Source organism: Mauremys mutica, chromosome 8 (genome assembly GCF_020497125.1).
Source record: "Mauremys mutica isolate MM-2020 ecotype Southern chromosome 8, ASM2049712v1, whole genome shotgun sequence".
NCBI lineage: Eukaryota > Metazoa > Chordata > Testudines > Geoemydidae > Mauremys > Mauremys mutica.
Window position 1 is genome coordinate 39628717 of NC_059079.1, and position 21284 is coordinate 39650000.

The following is a 21284-nucleotide window of genomic DNA, read 5'->3' on the forward strand; positions in this document are numbered from 1 at the left end:
CTCACTTCTACTGCAGGGAAAAACATGCTACCTCTGAAAGCTGTTTCTTACTTTCTCAGGAAGTAACACATTTGGGAGATGGAAATAAGGCCATTCTGAGATAAGGATATATGAGCCTGACTGTCCCTTGCTCGGTGTTGGCAAGAAGGGGTTCTTGGAATTTGGCCAGCCTCAGCATGAAATAAAACAGCTGGGTGCTGCTCTCACTTACACCACTGCTGTAAGGTCCCTAATGTTTCAGGGGCATTCAAAAATTGCTTGAATGTCACAAAAATGTGCGACTTTCATGGAAGTGTTAACAGTCAAGAAAAAGAAAAGATATTAAACCATCCTCATTTTAATAATTCCTGTACCATGCAGCAACCTCAGCAGCAGTAGGGGAACCTTTCAGATTCCCGTTTGTTCTTTCTGGAGAGTTTTGCCTTTAGCTTATGAGCATTCAGACAATCATATTTTTGGAAGATGTAAACTATCTTCTCAGAATTGCAGCAGAATATACCAGAGTTGAAAGAAATTAAGTTACATCAAGAACTAAAAACACAATAGTTTGCTGTGTTGAATACAGAAACTTCTCTTAGCTCTCAGAAAGATGTTACACAAACACTATTTTGGCTGCTGTGCCCATTCTGGCCAGACTGTGATGATCCATGGAAGGGAACAGCTGTAAGGTGTTTCCTCCTCTTCCCCTCAGCATATAGACTTCCCACAACTGCAGATCCCTGCACTCTCTCAAGTGCAAGGACTGCTCCCTGCTAATATTCACACAGAGGGGGCAGCGCCCTAGCCCCATTTCTCCCCCTCTCTACGTTGGACATTGAAGCTTTCCATCTGTGGACAGGCTACACACTATTATGGGCTGTAGCAATGGTTATGCTCCTGTCTTTGCACCAGCATGCTCCAGGAGGCACGGGGCCTCCTGAATTTCGGGAAGGTGATATGCTTTTCTACCCCTGATATGGCTGTGAGGCCCTGGCAGCAATCAAGCCAGATATAACATCTTTTTCAGCACCTGCTTTTCTTTACTTTCTCTCCTGATCATCTTTTCATATTTCTGCTGTTGAACAGTGAAAAGACCCAAACTTTTAAAAGCTAGAAACAACATATAAAATAGCAATAACATTGGTAACAAGTGCCTGAAATCCTGTTATGGGCTGATTAAGACACAATGTCTTGACCAGAGAAATGTACATAGACAAAGAGAGAAGACTTACTCTCTTCCCAGGAGGACCAGGTGGGCCAGCTTCCCCTGAAGGACCTGGTGGACCCTGTAATTGTAAACAACCCAAATTACTATTTCATGGAATCTTGGTGAATGTCATTAAAGAGCAAAGGTTATTGACTTTCTTAAAAACAACAAATATATGTTGCAATTTTAGAGTGCCTTTCATTGGATAATCTTAAAGTGCCTTGACAGTAGGTTAAGATCAGACAAGTGTGTAAAAATGACACATCCTTTCTCCGCAAAGCTCTTTCCTGGATCTGGGTCCTGTTTAGAGTGTTACCTGCTCATGTTACTGAACAAGACAAAATTGTACTGGTTTATTTGCTCCTTTAGCAACAGCAAAGCATCCCAAGTCAAAAGGTGGCTGTACAAAGAACAATATAATAGCATAATATGTTAGCCTACTGTCTGATTCAACTAAAATGAGGTTATGTGCTTCGATTGTCTTCACCCATGTACAGGCTTCTACAGTGATGAAGCAGATCAGATTGTTACTGAACTAGGCACCAATGATGTTAATATCATATACACTTTCGTTATAATTCAACTTCTTTTGTTGCTTTTTATATAAAAGCAAATATTTCATGGTACATAATACTTTGTATAAAATGAATTGTTAAAAATGAAGGATTAAGTTAATCACTGATGTAATTCTACTGAAATCACTAGAATTATAACCAGGGCCAAATCTAGTTCAACAAATGAATATGAATATGCCAAAGAGATCTAATACTACATTACTTTTTTTTTTGTCTTGGCACTTAGTATTTTAAAAAATTCTGTAAATTATATAGTGTTGACCAGAACAAATCTTTACCACAAAAAAATAAACAAACAGAACATATGTAGGAAACCTCTGATTAAATAATATAGGAAATAAGGTAACATTAAGACAAAACAAAACACTGAGCTTGATTCTAAACACTGAGCTATGTCTATGCAAACAAAGCATATGTGGAAACTACAGTAATGGGATTAATAGATACACCAATGACAAACAGAGATGAGTGTCTTTCTTTGAAAGAGGATGTAAGCCCTCATGGGAATTTTCCATAAAAAAAAACCAGTTCTTTTAATCTCTAGGGTTCTGATCTAATTGAAGACAATGGAAGGACTCCCATGGAAGTAGATTGTAGCCCAAACTGGGAATTTAAAAAGGATCCTAAAGGACTTAGTTACCCAAATTCCATTGATATTCAGCACATAATTCCCTTAGGATCTCTTGGAACTCATGGCCAAGACACACAGCAGCATGGATGTTTATTTTAAAAGAAACCTGCATCACTAAAGGAAGAAAACTTTCTGAGAAATCAAGTCTACTTTTTTGTTTAGATACATGACCTCATGTAAGGCTTGATCCTATGTTCACTGAAGTAATTGGCAAAGCTCCTATTGACTTTAATGATGCAGGATCAGAGTCTTATCTGTTATCTACTCAAAATCCACATGTATATTGCATGACAAACTGTGATAAATTTGATGTTCATAAAAGTGGTATTTAACTCTTTCAACTTCAGGTTAGTTGGTTCTATGAGTTATAAAGATCACTGCCACTTAAAAAAAAAGTTTACTTTAAGAATGGCCATACTGAGTCAGATCAATGGTCCATCTAGCTCAGTATACTGTCTTCTGACAGTGGCCAATGCCAGGTGCTTTAAAGGCAATGAACAGAACAGGCAGTCATTGAGTGAGTCATCTCCTGTTGTCCACTCCCAGCTTCTGTCAGTCAGAGGCTAGGGACACACAGAGCAAGGGGTTGCATCCATGACCATTGTGGCTAATAGCCATTGTTGAACATGTCCTTCATGAATTTATCTAATTCTTTTTTGAACCCTGTTATAATTTTGGACTTTACATGTTCTGGCAATAAGTTCCACAGGTTGACTGTGTGTTATGTGATGAAGTTTTAAACCTGTGGCCTATTAATTTCATTTGGTGACCCCTGGTTCTTGTGTTAAGTGAATGATAGAATCATGGAATATCAGGGTTGGAAGGGACCTCAGGAAGTCATCTAGTCCAACGCTCTGCTCAAAGCAGGACCAATTCCCAACTAAATCATGCCAGACAGGGCTTTGTCAAGCCTGATCTTAAAAACCTCTAAGGAAGGAGATTCCACCACCTCCCTAGGTAACCCATTCCAGTGCTTCACCACCCTCCTAGTGAAAACGTTTTTCCTAATATCTAACCTAAACAGCCCCTGCTGCAACTTGAGACCATTACTCCTTGTTCTGTCATCAGGTACCACTGAGAACAGTCTAGATCCATCCTCTTTGGAACCTCCTTTCAGGTAGTTGAAAGCAGCTATCAAATCCCCCCTCATTCTTCTCTTCTGCAGACTAAACAACTCCAGTTCCCTCAGCCTCTTCTCATAAGGCATGTGCTCCAGCCCCCTAATCATTTTTGTTGCCCTCCGCTGGACTCTTTCCAATTTTTCCACATCCTTCTTGTAGTGTGAGGCCCAAAACTTGACACAGTACTCCAGATGAGGCCTCACCAATGTTGAATAGAGGGGAATGATCACGTCCTTCGATCTGCTGGCAATGCCCCTACTTATACAGCCCAAAATGACGTTAGCCTTCTTGGCAACAAGGGCACACTGTTGAATCATATCCAGCTTCTCGTCCGCTGTAACCCCTAGGTCCATTTCTGCAGAACTGCTTCCTAGCCATTCGGTCCCTAATCTGTAACAGTGAATGAGATTCTTTCATCCTAAGTGCAAAACTCTGCACTTGTCCTTGTTGAACCTCATCAGGTTTCTTTTGGCCCAATCCTCTAATTTGTCTAGGTCCCTCTGTATCCTATCCTTACCTTCCAGCGTATCTACCACTCCTCCCAGTTTAGTGTCAAGTGAAGGAGTAAATAACATTTACTTTTTCACACCCTTCATGATTTTATAAACCTCTATCATATTCCCACTTAGTCATCTCTTTTGCAAGCTGAAAAGTCCCAGTCTTTTTAATCTCTCTCTATGGAATCTGTTCCATACCCCTAATATTTTTGTTGTCTTTCTCTGTACCTTTTCCAATTCTAATATATCTTTTTTGAGATGGGGTGATCAACACTGCATGCAGTATTCAAGGTGTGGGTATACCATGGATCTATATAATGGTATTATAATATTTGCTGTCTTCTTATCTTTCCTTTTCCTAATGGCTCCTAACATTCTGTAGCTTTTTTGACTGCTGCTGCACACTGAGTGGATGTTTTCAGAGAACTATCCACAGTGACTCCAAGATCTTTCTTGAGTGGTAACATCTAATTTAGAGCCCATCATTTTGTACGTATATTTGGAATTATGTTTTCCAATGTGCATTACTTTTCATTTATCAACATTGAATTTTATCTGTCATTTTGTTGCCTAGTCACCCAGTTTTGTGAGATCCCTTTGTAACTCTTCACGGTCTGCTTTGGACTTAACTATCTTGAGTAATTTTGTATCGTCCACAAATTTTGCCACTCACTGTTTACCTCTTTTTCTAGATCATCGATGAATATGTTGAATAGCACTGGTCCCAGTACAGATCCCAGGGAACACTGCTATTTGCCTCTCTCCATTCTGAAAACTGACCATTTATTCTTATCCTTTTTTCCTGTCTTTTGATCAGTTACTGATCCATAAGAGGACCTCTCTTCTTATCCCATGGCGGCTTACTTTGCTCAAGAATCATTGGTGATAGATCTTGTCAAAGGCTTTCTAAAAATCCACTGGCTTACCCTTGTCCACGTGGTTGTTGATCCCCTCAAAGAATTCTAATGGATTGGTGAAGCATGATTTCCCTTTACAAAGACCATGTTGACTCTTCCCCCAACGAACTGTCTGATAATTCTGTTCTCTACTATAGTTTCAACCACTTTGCCTAGTACTGAAGTTAGGCTTACCCGCCTGTAATTGCCAGGATTAAAAAAAATGCTATCCTCCAGTCATCCACATTAGCTATCCTCCAGTCATCTGGTACAGAAGCTGATTTAAATGATAGGTTACATGCCACACTTGGTAGTTCTAAGATTTCATGTCTGAGTTCTTCAGAACTGTTGGGTGAATAGCATCTGGTCCTGGTGACTTATTACTGTTTAATTTATCGATTTGTTCCAAAACCTCCCATATTGACACCTCAGTCTGGGACAGTTTCTCAGATTTGGCACTTTAAAAGAATTACTCCAGTATGGGAACCTTCCTCAGATCATCTGCAGTGAAGATTGATGCATATAATTCATTTAGCTCTTCTGGCTCAATTTATAACCACTCTAAGTAGGTGGCTACTACCCTCATAAATGTTAACCTAGAGATTTTTTGAAAATATATTTTCAGACTAATTCATCAGTACAAATGTAACATTAGTCTGGAAGAAACATTGAGCAACAATGTTCATTAGGAATTTCCCCCATCTGCCTCTTTTTCTGTTACTCCACATAGCTTAGTATGCTGAATGCTTCTATTAGGTTCCTATTAGCATTAATGAGATAACTGACATTTATGTGTATAAATCTCTCATGTACAGATAGCTGAATAGATTCATCAAATGGGAATGCCATGAGACCTATTGGATAACATTGTAGGACTGAACAGTTTGATAAGCTATTTGGCATGAAGTACTTGTTTAGTCTCTTGAGTCAGAAATGTAGATGCAATTTTTCTGAAGCTTACAAATACCCCCTTCCCCTGCCAGTGCATAACCTAGCTCCATCCATTTCTTCCCTCTAATTAAAAATCTCCCTTTCTCCATGCCGTGCTGAACTATAGCAGGGATTTCCCTCTCAGACCCTTTTGATGCTGGAAATAAGGTTTTCTAAGTGGGAAATTCTAGCCTCTTGCATCAGAAGGTTAAATTAATGAAGTTTAATATATGCACATCCATCACACAAGAACTTATTTGCGTAGTAGGCTCTGAGTCCTGATGGCACTTAGCTAACACAGTGTTATCCACCTTAGATTTTAAGACTTGTGCTCATTCAGCATACAAACTGAGAGAAGTTATATAGCTATTGTTCCCTCTCAGACTATAAATGACTCCATTTTTATTGCTTCATATTTTACCACAAAAAATGTGTCCACATTTGAAAAAAATGGGCAGCACAATCATACACAAAGACCTACTATGATTTGGGTTCTGTGTGGAAATTAATTTACAATATACAGTGAACTATAAAAGAGAATTTATTTAGAAAATATTTTTGAAAATATCTGCATTTATAGAAAGCTGACCCTTTCTACTTATTTAGCAGAAGCTGCTTTCTTAGCGTGGAGGAATACAGAGCACAAATAAAATAAAAATATTAGAGACAGCTTACTTACAGGTTGACCAGGATCACCATCTTCTCCTTTCTCCCCACCAGTACCATCTTGACCCTAAAGAAATCCCAGGGAGAGAGACACAACATTTAAATCAGTTTAATTTTGAAAAATAGTCTGATTTATGGTCTCACCCATAATGTATGTTGTTTTTCTATAGGACATTTTCTTGAAAACTTACTATGAAGTTTTGGTAAAATGAATTAATTTTAAGATCCTGAAACCAAAAGCAGCCAGAAAAATACCTCTCCCAGGGCAGATCTCTTTCCCATTGAAGTTAAGGAGAGTTTTACCTATGACTTCACTGGGAACCAAGATTAGGCCCTAAATTTAGTTTGTAAGAATACTTACAGCAGGGCCAGGTTCACCAGGGGGACCGGGATCTCCGGGGAAACCAACAGGGCCCTAGACAAATGGGAAAGAAAGCAAGGCTGAAGTCATATAACAAGAAGTATGTTAAAAGTCATTATGAAGTATTTCAGTTAGAAAAGCACAATTGTATAAACTCCAGAAATGCATATACAATCCTATAAAAGTGTTAAATAAAATGATGTGCTGTGGTGCAATAATGCCCTTATTTTTAAATTAGTAGGCTCACTTACTGGATTACCCTTAGGCCCATCATCACCTGGAGGTCCTTTGGCACCTGGAGGTCCAGCAGCTCCAGGTGGACCAGCCTCACCTTTTTCTCCCCTTTCACCTTTTGGTCCCTGTAAACAACATAAAAATGTTAGCTTTCTGGAACTAGTACACCCAGAATATGTAAGAGAAGGAAGAGCTACAAGTTAATGAGAGTGAAAAAGATGCTATGAGATGTTAATTGTGAAATTTTATTATAAAGGCTTGTCTTTGGAATAGAAATGGGACCCAAATCAACCCCCAGATTGGAACACCCACAGATCTCAGGACAGTTTCAGATCCTCATCAGTGTGAAGATATTGATTCTCAGGCCCATCTCTAGTTTGGAATGAACTTTTCCACTAACAAAGAGAGACAAATCTGGCTGGAAGAAATGTACTGATGAAATACGTAAACTTGATTGTAAAATACACAATAAGCTTGTCAGAAGAAGAAATAAATGTTATCTCACACAATTGTAAGATTCCTTTTGTCTTCCAGTTGTTATTATACAAGAAAATATGAAGAAAGCATCTGAGACTCCAGCTGCATAAAGAATCTGATTACACAGAACCTGAAATTCCTTTAAAGGATGTTTTAAGTAGGCAATTTATTGTAGTAGAATAATAGTAATTAAAACAAACAAACAGTACTCACGCCGGGGCCAGATTCTCCAGGAGGTCCAGGGTTACCAGATTCCCCAGGCTCACCCTATAAAAAAATGAGTGCAAATTAATGTCGTATTGGCATTACTGGTAATAGTCCCCTGTATTTACCTGTATTATTATGACTTTTCTTATAGTTTGAAACCTAGGCTCTCAGAACCTGCCAACAGTTATGCATGTGAGTAACTTTACTCATGTAAGTAGTCCTACTGCACACAGGTACATGGACTTACATGTGTTTTCACAAAATTGGGGCTTTAACTAGGGGCGTTAACTATTTAGACAGAGATTATCAAAGTCACAAACTCAACTTTCAATGGGAGCTGGAAACTAAACTTCCCTATGTTCCTTTTAAAAATCTCCCCATTAATTGTTTCCTTTTTTGTCCTTTTTTCTAATCAGAGAAAAGTCAAACACATATATTGGTCATCTGCATCTTTCTTCCTGGGAGCTATGTTTCTGGAAGCAAATCCTTACAAATTAGTAAATACTAACTGAACATGAATTTCAAATGATTTTAGACATTAGCACTAGTGTTAGTACTATAATAAATAATAACAAAAAGAATAAAATAATAAACACCTAATAAAACTTTCACTAGAGGCCACAAAGGGACTCAGTGTTTTATCAATAATGGGAATTGTTAAGTAAACCAGATGGCTTATAAGAGAACACCGTATACAAACAATCTGCTCAAAGTAAAAGGTTACACTGTATTAAGTGAACATTTGAGTTAATTTATTCTCTTTTTTGAACCAATGCACAGTACTGTACATGTCAGGTCTGTATTTTCAGCCACTCCTTTTAAAGTGTAGTTATGAGTGATTATTTTCTAGCTCAGTGGACTGTTAAATAAACTTCATAGAAAAGTAGCTTGCTACTAAAATGTTCTGTTGTTAATAATGCCCCAAATATACATGAATGTATAACAGAACCGATTTTCTAACTGTTGGCAAGAACTCAAGAAAGAAATGCATATTTTTACTTAAAAGATTTCTCAATTTAACTGTCAGTGTGTGAAATTACTGACATTTGTCTGCTCAGAAATTTAAAAAAAAAAAAAACTAGAAAAGTTCTCAATTTTCTCCAGTAGCAAAATTAAGACTAAAGCTAAAATACCTTCTTTAAAACAATGATGTGCAGTACCGTGCCCTACAGGAGAAAGATTATATTATTCTGTTCACTATTAGAGCCAATTAGATCATCTTCAGTTCCTCAGCTCCTCAGAAACAACTTTAAAATGCCCTTGGTGAATCTGGCTTTAGAAATTGTAGTGTTTTATTATGCTTGTTAATTTAATTTTGCAACAGTCTAAAATCTTATTGTTTTATTAGTAGTAATGATCTTTCTTAGGTACTTTGGATTAAGTAGGCTTCTGCAATACAATATTTATTCTATTTTAAAAATAAAGTTTTGTGAATTGTTCAGTTTAATGGGCTTGCTTTAAAATTTGTTTTCTAAGGAATTTCACATTCTTCACTATCTTGTTCTCTGCAGAGATCTCACACCATCATTATTATTGTTTCTCTGTACATGCCTACATCTGTAAGGTTAGATTTATGCCACTAGAGAGAATTTGAACAAGTCTCTGAGCTAGCAAGCAGATCAGCTTTTTCTTGGGTTATTCAGGCACGTGAAAAATTGGTAAATATATACAAAATGTAAAAAAGCCAAAAATATGAGCCTCTATAACAACTTTTAACAATATGAAACAGCCTGTAGCCCGATTCACCTATATGGCAATATCTATGTCATGTGGAGACCGTTAACTTCAATAAGACTTCCAGATGTAAGGGACTCCCTACATGGATCAAACTGTAGGATCGAGGTCTCATTTAGTGAGTTGCATAAAGACACTGATCAAGGACCCTGTTGTGCCTGTCAGTCTCCCAATGCAGCACAGTTCCTCACTGAGTTTCCCAATGTATAATTACGATACGGTTTACTCTTCTTCTGCTTCCCTCAATGAGCTTTTAATCCAACCTATGAAGACAGAAGAAGGGAAGGGGCTAGGAGCCTTCCCTGTCCTCTTTGAGGTGTGTTCAGGGACACATGAAGAACACAAGTGCTGCACTCTCTGGCACTCTCAGTTGTGGTTGGCCCATAAGTGGGCCTTGAAAGGGTAAGAAAGCTTCTTGAGAGTCCCCTTTCAGGGCATCTGTGTAAGTGCCAGCTACAATCTGGCCTCACTTAAGGACTATATATAAACTCATAAATAGATACCTCAAACAAATATGACCTTTCCACTATCTAACGTTTTGTAGTATGAAATCCAGCCTCTGTATTTTGTCTATAGTGGATCTCATGCTGCAAAACATAAATTGGTGTGAAAGTTCATATTTGTTTCATGCAGCTTTTTTTATCGAGTTTACATAGTGCTTATGTGGAGCAAGATGGCCCTATCTGCCCCTAGATATATATTTAGAGAGTGCATATTTATATCACAGATATTAAATAGATGAATAATCAATACACTATAATTTGTTAATGAAAACATTTCTTTTTTGCCTTTTGGCTGAGCTCAAGGATGGTATCAAATGCATATCTGATTCATCCTTCACATGGGAACTGTCTCCTTTTCTTGAGATCAATTCTGTCTCTAAGTACTGGAGGGCCTTAATCAGATCTTACTGAGGTAAAACCTGAGAGATATCACTGAAAGCTTTTCTTAACAAGATCTCAGTAAGGACATTGGCAGTTGTTCCTAAGCTACAAAGAGTGATATAGTGCCATAGATGTGTTTAAATCTGGAATCTTACTTTCATTATTCACGGAGAGTAATATGTATTAGACTAAAGGTCCTAATTTTAAGTAAAATAATTCTAGAAAATATGGAATAAAAAAAGATAGTGGATAGAAGGGTGCCACCTTCTGGTTATGCTACAGAATAGTGCAATTGGTTTTGTAAGCGTGTGAAAACACTGAAACACCAACTCCGAATGACAGTCAGTATGCAGGGGTTTTAATCACCGATCTGTTTCTCTGTCTTCCTCACAAAGAAATGTCCAAGTATGAAAAGGTTATTATGAAGCTAGAAGTGAGATCAGCTCCAGAGATTCACAGAGCTTCTAAAAGAGGTTACATTTATCAGCCCTGAATTACATGGGCTTAAGCGATACACAGGTTCTGTGCTAACCCTCGGCCTCAGGGTTGAATTTGATCCTACGGGAACCAAATTGTTCTAATTCCAGGAAGAAATTTTATCATGTGTGTGGAGAGATCAGTAAATCATGCAAAGTTATTAATTAAGGGCCAGATCCTATGATGGTGTAAATTGCCATAGCTCAATTGACTTCATATAGCAAAGCGTAATGATTTGTTTTAGTATTCTTAAAAGAACAAATAATAGGATTCTGAGAAGGAATAACAGGCATAAAATTAATGATTTCAGCTTTTCTTCAGTTCATGGACACATGTAATTTTTCACCATTCACCGGAGACAATGCTTAACTCTTGATGGTGAGGAGGGCACAATTTAAAGGTTCTGTGGGGCACATGACTGCCCCATGCATCGCTTCTGGGCTGAGGAGCAGCAGCAGATCCAGGAGCACCAGTGAGTGAGCAACTCAGGGAGCATCTCATGGCAGCCAGGCTCTGCTGGCCAGTGCCAGGCTCCTTTGGGCGAGAGGCAAGAGCACTTCAGGGCGCAGCTCAGAGCAGTGCCGCCTGTCCTCCCTGGGGAGCTCCTGGCTGTGCAGAGGAGGCCTGGCTTAGGAAGCAGGACAGAAAGGGCTGCTGGGCAGCCAGCCAGCAGACTAGCTCCCCCAGCGCAGAGAGCTAGTGGCCTGAGCAGGCCAGGTAGCTCCCACCTGCTGGCTCTTGGCAGGAGCCAGGTAATGGTTTTAATCTGTGGAATGTGCCATTTTGAAAACCTCTGTGCTAAATGGAAGGTGAAAATTGGAGGGGGAGTGCATGACCCCATGTACCATCCCACATGTCACCTCTGCCATTGACTGATTCTGCCTGTTCAACACACTATGAAAAGGCATAATTAATAGAGGGATGGCACAACATTCAGTGCATACACATCCTTTTATTACATTATGTTTGTACTAGGGTGACCAGATAGCAATTGTGAAAAAACGGGACAGGAGGTTGGGAGTAATAGGCGCCTATATAAGAAAAAGTCCCCAAAAATGGGACTGTCCCTTTAAAAACAGGACATCTGGTCACCCTAGTTTGTACTGTATTAAATAACAATACATAACATTTATGTTACACTTTGCAGCTGCTGAGAGCTGTACATAACAGAGTATTTACTAATGAAACCCATGACCACAAACAAACTTCCACTAGCATCCTGTGTTTTATTTTTGTTGGGCTATCTAGAAGAGAAGTTTGGGGTTTATTTGTATTTATTTATGTTTTATTTTTGTGCTAGCCAACCCACAGATTTTCCAATTTCAGGACGACATTAAAAAAAAATCTACTTTTTAAAGAGTACAGTAGAGTTACGAACTGACCAGTCAACCATAGACCTCAGTTGGAACTGGAAGTACACAATCAGGCAGCAGTAGAGACAAAAACAAAAAACCAAACCAAACCAAACAAACAGTACAGTACTATGTTAAACGTAAACTAATAAAATAAATAGAGGGAAAATTAAAAAAAAAATTGACAAGGTAAGAAAACTCGTTCTGTGCTTGTTTCATTTAGATTAAGATGGTTAAAAGCAGAATTTTTCTTCTGCATAGTAAAGTTTCAAAGCTGTATTAAGTCAATGTCCAGTTGTAAACTTTTGAAAGAACAACCATAACGTTTTGTTCCAAGTTATGAACATTTCAGAGCTACGAACAACCTCCATTCCTGAGGGGTTCCTAACTCTGAGCTTCTACTGTAAATTTACTTTGGAGCCTGGCAAACAGTTAAGGACAAATTTCCAAAAGTGCTGAGCATTTCCAGCTCCAACTGGAATCAGTGAGAGGTGGTTGCTGTTTTGCACCTCTGAAAATCAGGCCCTAGTGTCATATTACAGTTAGAAAAGAATGGATTTATAAGACTACTTCTGAACTTAGGGCATTACACTTTCCAATTAAGTATATGGGCAACAAGCTGCATGTATATCTTACATGCAGTTTATCATGCTTTTCCCCCTAATTACTTTGGCATACAGCCTCACCTTACCAGTTCAAACTATGCCGGTAGGTTTTGTTCTAATACCTCTTCTAATTATAATCTGCACAAAGAGTATACTTTGGGGAGAAGTTTGTTTTTAAGTGGTTATGCTTGAGTGTAATGGAGAATCTTACCATTCCAGGGAGCCTACAAGCATTAATAATGCAACATTACATGCACATTTGTAGTGAAGATGCCTTTGATCAGTTAGGCCTATATTTTGTGTGTATAGTGGAGGAATCAACAGGCTGGATAAAAACACATCACATTAAATATGATAAAAAGTGTCTATAGTTTGCTAGCAGATAAAGTGGCCTTTGAAACACTAGTATTAACGACTGAATATCTCCTTCTAGTCCAGTCACGCAAATATTAATGTGATCAAATGCTGTGCTTCCCTCCTCAATAGTAACAGGGAGGATGCCAAAATGTTCTTCCACACTTTACAAAGAACTGTGGCTCATATTACCTAGCATAATGAGCCTACCCTGAAGGGGACTCAGGGCCGGTGCAAGGATGTTTCATGCCCTAGGCGAAACTTCCACCTTGTGACCTCCCCCGTCCCCCGAGCCCCCGCCCTGAGGCACCCCCTCCCCCCACGACAGCTCCTCCCCTCCGCCCTGAGGCGCCCCCTCTGCGGCAGCTCCCCACCCCCCACCCTCCGCCCTGAGGCACACCCCCCACCCCAGCTCACCCCTGCTCCGCCTCCACCCCAAGCCCGCCATTGCTGCTTCACTTCTCCCGCCTCCCAGGCTTGTGGCGCCTAAGCTGATTGGCACCGCAAGCCTGGGAGGCGGGAGAAGTGAAGCAGTGACAGCGTGCTCGGGGAGGAGGCGGGGCAGGGGTGAGCTGGGGTGGGGAGTTCCCCTGCATGCTGCCTTCCCCCTTACTTGCTGCAGGCGGCCCTCCCCGCGCTCCCCTGCCCCAGCTCCCTCCGCTTAAATGCTGGATCTTTGGCGGCCCCAGTCGCCGCTGAAGAAAATGCCGCCCCCCAAATCCTAGCGCCCTAGGCGACTGCCTAGGTCGCCTAAATGGTTGCACCAGCCCTGAGGGGACCGTAAGGCCAAAGCATGCTTATGCATTAAACACCATTGAAAGAAAATATAAAGAAGAAAGGGAAAAGACATGCTTAGTTTTGTAGGGTGAACAACCCCACCATTGCTAGAACAACGTCTGAGTGTAAATGATTCACACAGCACAGACTCCTTTTGACAGAATAATTCTCTATGATTTCAAAAAACTGGTCGAGCGCATTATGTGGAATTTAAATGAAGAAGGAATGTGTCTTCACTGAGAAACCTGGCATGTATTTAAAGCTTGGGAATAGTAAAACAGAAGACAAGTAATTAGAAGAAATAAAAAAAACTAGCAAAATAATGTGCTCGAAAGCATCTGTATACGAATGCAGAGAATATGGGAAATAAGAAGAAATGAAAATGATACCCAGTGATGCAGAGTGTGAATTAATGTTCTTGAATTAAACCTAGTGGGATAATTCTCACACGTGAATGTAAATGGGGGCTCAAACCATATAGAAGAATCAGAAAGGGAAGAAAAGGAGCAAGGGTGGCAATATGTCACAATTTTTACAAAATAATTGGGATATAATTTGGTCACGAGGACAGGGGCGGCTCTAGCTTTTTTGCTGCCCCAAGCACAGCAGGCAGGCTGCCTTTGGTGCCACACCTGTGGGAGGTCCCCAGTCCTGTGGATTCGGCGGCTTGCCTGGGGAGGTCCGCCAGTCCCGCAGCTTCGGCGTACCTGCCACCGAATTGCTGCTGAATCCGCGGGACGATGGACCTCCCGCAGGCAAGCCGCCGAAGGCTGCATGACTGCCGCCCTCGTATGGACCAGCAGGCCACCCCCCACAGCTTGCTGCCTCAGGCACGCGCTTGGAGCACTGGTGCCTGGAGCCGTCGCTGCATGAGGATATACCTATCTCATAGAACTGGAAGGGACCCCAAAAGGTCATCGAGTCTAGCTCCCTGCCTTCACTTTTACTTTAGGTAAAAATATAAAGAGTGAAATCCTTGCTTCATTGAAACTAGTGGCAAAATTCCCACTGACCTCAAGGAAACCACAATTATACCCAAGGATATTTTTTATTTTTTTTTACAAGTAGCAACTACAGTCGGGGGCCCACAAGACCAGAAGACAATGAAAATGAGAAATATATGGACAATTAAGATGCTCAGAAGTGAAGGATGCTGGATGAGAGGATTTCAGCTCCCCAGTCATCTGTGTGATGACAAATACAGATAAACATGGAAGAAAGGGATTCCTATGGTACATAAAGGAAAACTTAAAAGTTCTAGGAATGGAAGAAACTAACTTGGATATACTTCTTAATAGTGCAATTTTCAGTTAGGTACTGGGTACAGAGACATGCCATTATGGACCAAGGTGGTAACAATCTCTCTATACATGACGTCAGGTCTTTAACGATAGTGAATCTAGACATTCATTTCTGGGCCCTCCATATCAAAAATATGTCAACACATGGGAGGGAATTCAGAGAAGGAAAACCAAAAGTATTAATTAAATGGAGGAAATGAGGCATAAGGAAAGATTACAAGCTTGGTCAAACAATATTTATGTAGGGATATTATAGTCTTCTATGTGTTTGAAAGGTATAAACATAAAGAAAGGAGAAAAAATATGCAGAGGGTGAAAAAGGCTTATAACAAAGAGTAATGGAATGAAGATTCTCTTAAGAAAAGTTATGGTAGTCCCATCACTTACTTTAATTTAAAATTGGACTGGGCAAAGCATTGGGAAATATAACTTAGAAATTACCTTGCTGACCGATCTCATTGTACACTGTGAAAACTGTGAGCAAGATGGTTTAGATCCTGCATTACACATCCTGTGAAGGTGATAGACAGTTGTCTTCTATCTTTTCAAAACAGAGGGGCAATTCAGAACACCTAATCAGTCTTCCTTAGCTGCTGAAGCAACAGCTCATGGTCAGTCTTGCTGAGATATCCAGCATGATGAAAAGGTCCAAATAACCCTGATCTAAAAGCAAGAAGTGATTAATTATGACTTTTTATATTATGATTTTAAATCAAAAGGAAGGATAAGACCTAGATGGGAACCAACCTAGGTTGTTGATGTCCAAGAGCATCTGGTATTGAACAGTCGTTGCCTTCTCAACCACTCTTACTTTGTATATTATAGGAAACAGTCCTGAATTGACATTTTTTAAACAGATCCCTGTCTCTAATTTCTATATTTGATTCAGTAAAAAAAAGCCATAGCTCATCTGTATGTCAAAGTTTTTCAGATATAGATGTTGGAAATAGCTAGTAACCTTGAATCATAGTATAGCAAAAACTAAGAACTATCAAAGCAGAAACTTATATGGCACTAACTTGTAATTATGTCCTTTTTAAAGTCTTGTTGCATCCACATTTTTTTTTGCCTAGATATACTACAGAAGAAAACCTGAGATTGTGTCTCCGAGTAAAACTAAGGCTAATGACCAAAAATAAGATGTTTACGGTCACTACAAGTATTTGTGGAGTAAGATATGACCCACTGCAAGCGTGGCAGAATCTGACCCTCTAGAACATGGTGCTGATTAACTAAATGACCAAATGGACCTCACTTTTGTCACTAGCAGTAGTATTACTGATACACACTTTTAGGGATTGTTCTACAGTTTACCTAGGCAAATAACATTTTTGTATGCAGCATGATACAGAAACACAAGCTGCAATGTGCAAGGTATGAAATCTGATTGAAGTATTATTCTCAAGGTGAACTGCTAAAATAAATAGTAATTACTAAAGGTATCTGAGAAAAATATTACTAGCAAGAAATTTCAATATTACCTAGGCTATACTTTACCTGTATGACTTTTGGATACATAATGATCAGCTACATAATGATTGAATACCTCTGTCCTTCTCTTGATAGCCATCAAAAAGGTAGTTAAACATTACAGTATGCTGTGGGTATGATCTATCTTTACTGGAGAAGAAGCAACTGTGAAACCCAATCTATAAATACCTATTAAATCTAATATGCAAATATGATATTTGCCCAACCAACATAAACCCGCACCCAGACTCATCTTTTTAAATTAGTGCTAGAAAATCCTAGAGTTATACCTACTAACACTTAAGGGGACCACCAAATATTTTGAATACCCCAAATATTTATTTTTTTATCAAAAGGGTTTTCCTTTGCAGTCCCTGTTGTTCTCTATATCCACTGATATGAATAAATTTAAAGTCTGTATGATTAGATATCCCCTCCTCCTCCATATCTTGAACATTCAAACATGTTTTTGGTCCTCATCCCAGAGAGACAAATCCTGCAGCCTTTAATGTCGGCCAAACTGCCGCTGAAGACAGCCTTAGGGAATCAAGTCACATGCTTTGGAGATTAAGTGGAATATAGAATTATGCAACCATGCAGAAGAGCATATTGCTTTGTATCTTTTTTAGCAATTACTAATAAAACACACTAGAGATGCAAGAATGCAGACATCAGCAAAAGGTGGGGAGAGTCATATACCAAATATATATAACTAGCAAAAAGAAAAGCAGTGAAACACTGACAACTCCAGACTCAACAAAAGCAGTAATACACAACGTCTAAAGCCCAAGTCTAGTGCTTTTATCTGGCTAGAATAGTTATCCCTTAATCCACTGATCTCAGAAAACAAAGAAGGGACACAAAGTAGGACACATTTTCCATCAAGCCATCATCACTAGGCTCATGGTACATCATTGCACTTCTCTCTCCACCTCCTCGCTGAATACTGGTAAGTGATTTATTTCATGGGCAGACAGAAAAAAATGCTGACGCATCTGCAGATTCTATTAAGATGATAGCTTGGACATACTGATAAGAAGCAGTGATTCCTTTTGACATGACCCAAATATGACAGAAGCATTGTTTGAAGGAAACTCATTTTAATGAGAGAGAAAAAAAAGAGATGCATAACCTAAGTTTTATGGGGGATGTCAACAATATTGAAATGCATCATAAGAAAGATCTTTTTGTTGGCACAGAGAAATGAAAAGCGTGCAAGGTATTGTAAGATGAATTGCAGGTCTTGGTGATTTTTTTTACTATTATTATTATCTTTACAAATGATCCAAGGTAAGCAGAGGCAGCTTCCTTGACTTCTGTAAAGGAATAATACCTGGGGCTCGGAGAGTTGCATCCTTCCTGAGAGTGATTAAGAAGTGGCCCATAACAAATACACATTATTTTGATTGACCTGTGATTCCAGCTAGTGTCTTGAAATGTATGGTTGTGATGGATTACAGCTAGAGGTATGAGAGTTGTGTATTGTACTGAAAAGAATACGCAGAGGACTCATGGTGCTGAAAGGCTACAAAATTTAAGTATGGCTTCTTAAGTGCTTGAGCTCAGCTGTGATGAGAGAAGGACAAGGGTAGAAAGGAACTGGTGTATTAAGCTATCTGCTGGGTCAGGGAAGAAAAAGGAAGGAAGGCAGAATATACATTATCTTCTGAAAGACTATCAATGTCCTTTGCTTGCTTTCCTCCGCCTTTGGGACCCATCAACCAAAATTTATAAAATACACATTGTTACAAATAAATCAGTCCTTCCACAGTGTTTTATGGAAATGAAATATTCAAGAACAATCATACATAATTTCTCAACAACTCAATTATAACTGTCCAAGGCATGTTCTTATTTCTGCTTTTTTTCATCTTTCTGTGAGTATATACATTATATTATTTTGGACAAAAGTCCCTAGAATTCTGAGTGTACCTGTTCCACATTCACCTAGGCAAAATGAAGGGTGACCAAATGTAGCTCAGCACAGAGACTCATCATGGAGACAGGAGGTGGAAGTCTACATAATTAACCATAACATCTTGAAGTGCTAATGCTACATATAGATCTTCAGATGAAAATCAGCATCTCACCTTTGACTTCAATGGAGCCCTGTCGATTTACCTCAGTAAAGGATATAGCTCACTGATGCTTGAAGACCAATTTAACTGACCTCACAGATATGTTTAACGCTGATGCATCATATAATATCTGATATTTTAACAGTTCAGATACTAGGGAAAATCATGTGCTAAGCTACACTGGCATAAAGTGAAAGAAACACCAGTGAAACCAAGAGAATAACTCTGGAGTTTATGCTGATGTAACTAAGGGTATGTCCAGACTGCAATATAAGCCCATTTAATGGGACTCAAGTCAGCTGACCCATGTTAAGGAACCCTGGGCTTAAGCATTTACATTGTATTTTAACCCTATGTTAAGGTTTTTTTAACCTGTGGTCAAACCTAGGCTTCTAGCATCCGCACTGCAGTGTGCACAATAATCATATCTAAGAATCCCTACCCTCCACCCTCTGAAATGTGGCTGCCCTAACCCTAGGGTCAGGTGCACTGTGTGAAAACTTTACTGCCCACCCTGCATGTTACCAGAAACCAGCTCGCTCTCCAAAAGGCTTGATCAGTTCACTCTCCATTGCAAACCTAGGAGGCTCTCTGATAGTGTGCTTGCAGATCAGTGATCAGAAGAAAATGGATTAATATTGACCTGAGCTGCTGCCATTTACAAAGGGCCAGGGATGGCTTCCATTTTCAGTAGAGTGGATTGTAGATTGTTGGGATAGAGAGGACTAAGGAAGTTGTCCCATTGAGTTGTGGGACACTTCTGGCTAACTCCTGGACCCAAATCAAGTGGTGCTATGTGTACCCTACAAAACAATAGGGCTCAGACACTGGATCCCATTTTAACTTGAGCTCAGACCCTCCACCCCTGCAGGGTCCAGGGACCCTGGGTCTGAGCCCTGGGTTAGCGCAATTGCAGTGTAGCTGCAAAGGGGATTAGGTTTGAGCCTGGGCTGAAGCATAGGTTTATGTTGCAGTGTAGACATATCTGAGAGCACAACTTGGCCCACCAATTTTGTCCTTGGTTAATTTTCTCTCTGAGCTATTTCTCTTCCGCTCAAGTTCATATCCATGACTGTTGAACAATTTTGTGGTATGCAAAAACTGGCAAGGATGGTTTCAGGTCATAATAATGCACAATTCATGTATTAGTTATGCATCTACATGGCTGTTAATAATTACCAAGGAAATGAATGGTATTTGTGATTTCTAATATTCCCAGAAAGAATGGGGGGAAAAATGTATGTCCTCCTCCTTATCCCAGAGATGTCTCTCTTATGTGTCAATATTACCAGCTTTCCTACCTTGTCACCAACACCTCCAACAGAGCCAATAGAGCCTGGGGGACCTTGAGGACCCTGCAATCATAAAAGAGTGTAAGTTAGCTAACTATACTACTTATTATTGTTTTTTAAAGGAATGCAATGAACAATACAGAATGTGTTTCTTACATCAGCTCCATTAGGACCCTGGGGACCTCTTGGACCTGGAGGACCAGGTGGACCCTGAATCAGAGAGAAAATATGATACGTGAACTGCAGTATTTACTGTCACATAAATATAAGCACAGGTTTTTTTGTCAATTAGCAACACTATATTTTGCATACAGAGAGCATTTCATCTTCAGAGTGTTGTACAAAGTGTAAGGGCCAGACTGTGGTTCCCCATTGCATGAGTCTACATGGTGATTAGGGCACAAGAAGCCCCTTGTGTTCCTACACAAGGACAGACACAATTATAGTTTCTGTGGGTTACTATTATCGCTCACTACCCAGAGCTTCTGCTCCAGGGATGCAACACCAGTCTCCAATGCTGGTCTCTCTCTCTCTCTGGCATGCATAAACTGGTCTGCTCTAATTAATCCTCATAGGTCCCATGTAAGTCAGGTAAATAAGCTTTAAACCCCTCCTTTTTTAAAGATTGGAAATGAACACAGAAATGAAGTGCCCAGGGTCACAGCGAGAGCAGGTGACAGTCAAGCGAATCAATAAACAGAATGTTGTCTAGCACTTACAGTGACCAACAAGGAAAAAAACCTTACCATTGGACCAACATCACCGTTCTCACCCTTTTCACCTGGAGGGCCAGGCAAACCCTAATAATGTGAAAGAGAAAAGAAAATACTGCTAGTAAACTACTTAGAAGAAATAATGTAAATCACAGCTACCCATTAAGAAAATCATAAGATAAAATGTGAGGACAAAAACTATCTGAATTAAACAGAAAAAAATCATATAAAAACTAGTTTCATATAATGGCAAAAAAGATTAAAGCACCTTTGAATATTTATAACTATAACTGATGAGGAAAAACTTTATGAAAAAAGAAATACATTAAAGAGCTAATATGGCTGATTTAAAAAGGACTGTTACGATTCTACTTGGGCACTGATTTGTTTGATTACATACTGTATATATTCCCACACAAAAACTTTATTAATTTAGATGTAAGGTTGTTCAAGTGTATGTTTGGGG

At 39.5% G+C, this 21284-nt stretch overlaps 1 protein-coding gene across 2 annotated transcripts in view; it reads right to left on the minus strand.

The window, feature by feature from the left end:
• COL11A1 (collagen type XI alpha 1 chain) overlaps positions 1–21284 on the minus strand; it is a 184482-nt gene that overhangs the window by 34154 nt on the left and 129044 nt on the right. For both annotated transcript variants that reach the window (XM_045028544.1, XM_045028545.1), the window contains 8 exons: positions 20852–20905; positions 20262–20315; positions 20115–20168; positions 7788–7841; positions 7115–7222; positions 6864–6917; positions 6516–6569; positions 1212–1265 (listed from right to left, as the gene is read on the minus strand). In XM_045028544.1, the coding sequence (XP_044884479.1) occupies positions 1212–1265; positions 6516–6569; positions 6864–6917; positions 7115–7222; positions 7788–7841; positions 20115–20168; positions 20262–20315; positions 20852–20905 (486 nt within the window). The remainder of the gene's footprint in view (positions 1–1211; positions 1266–6515; positions 6570–6863; positions 6918–7114; positions 7223–7787; positions 7842–20114; positions 20169–20261; positions 20316–20851; positions 20906–21284) is intronic.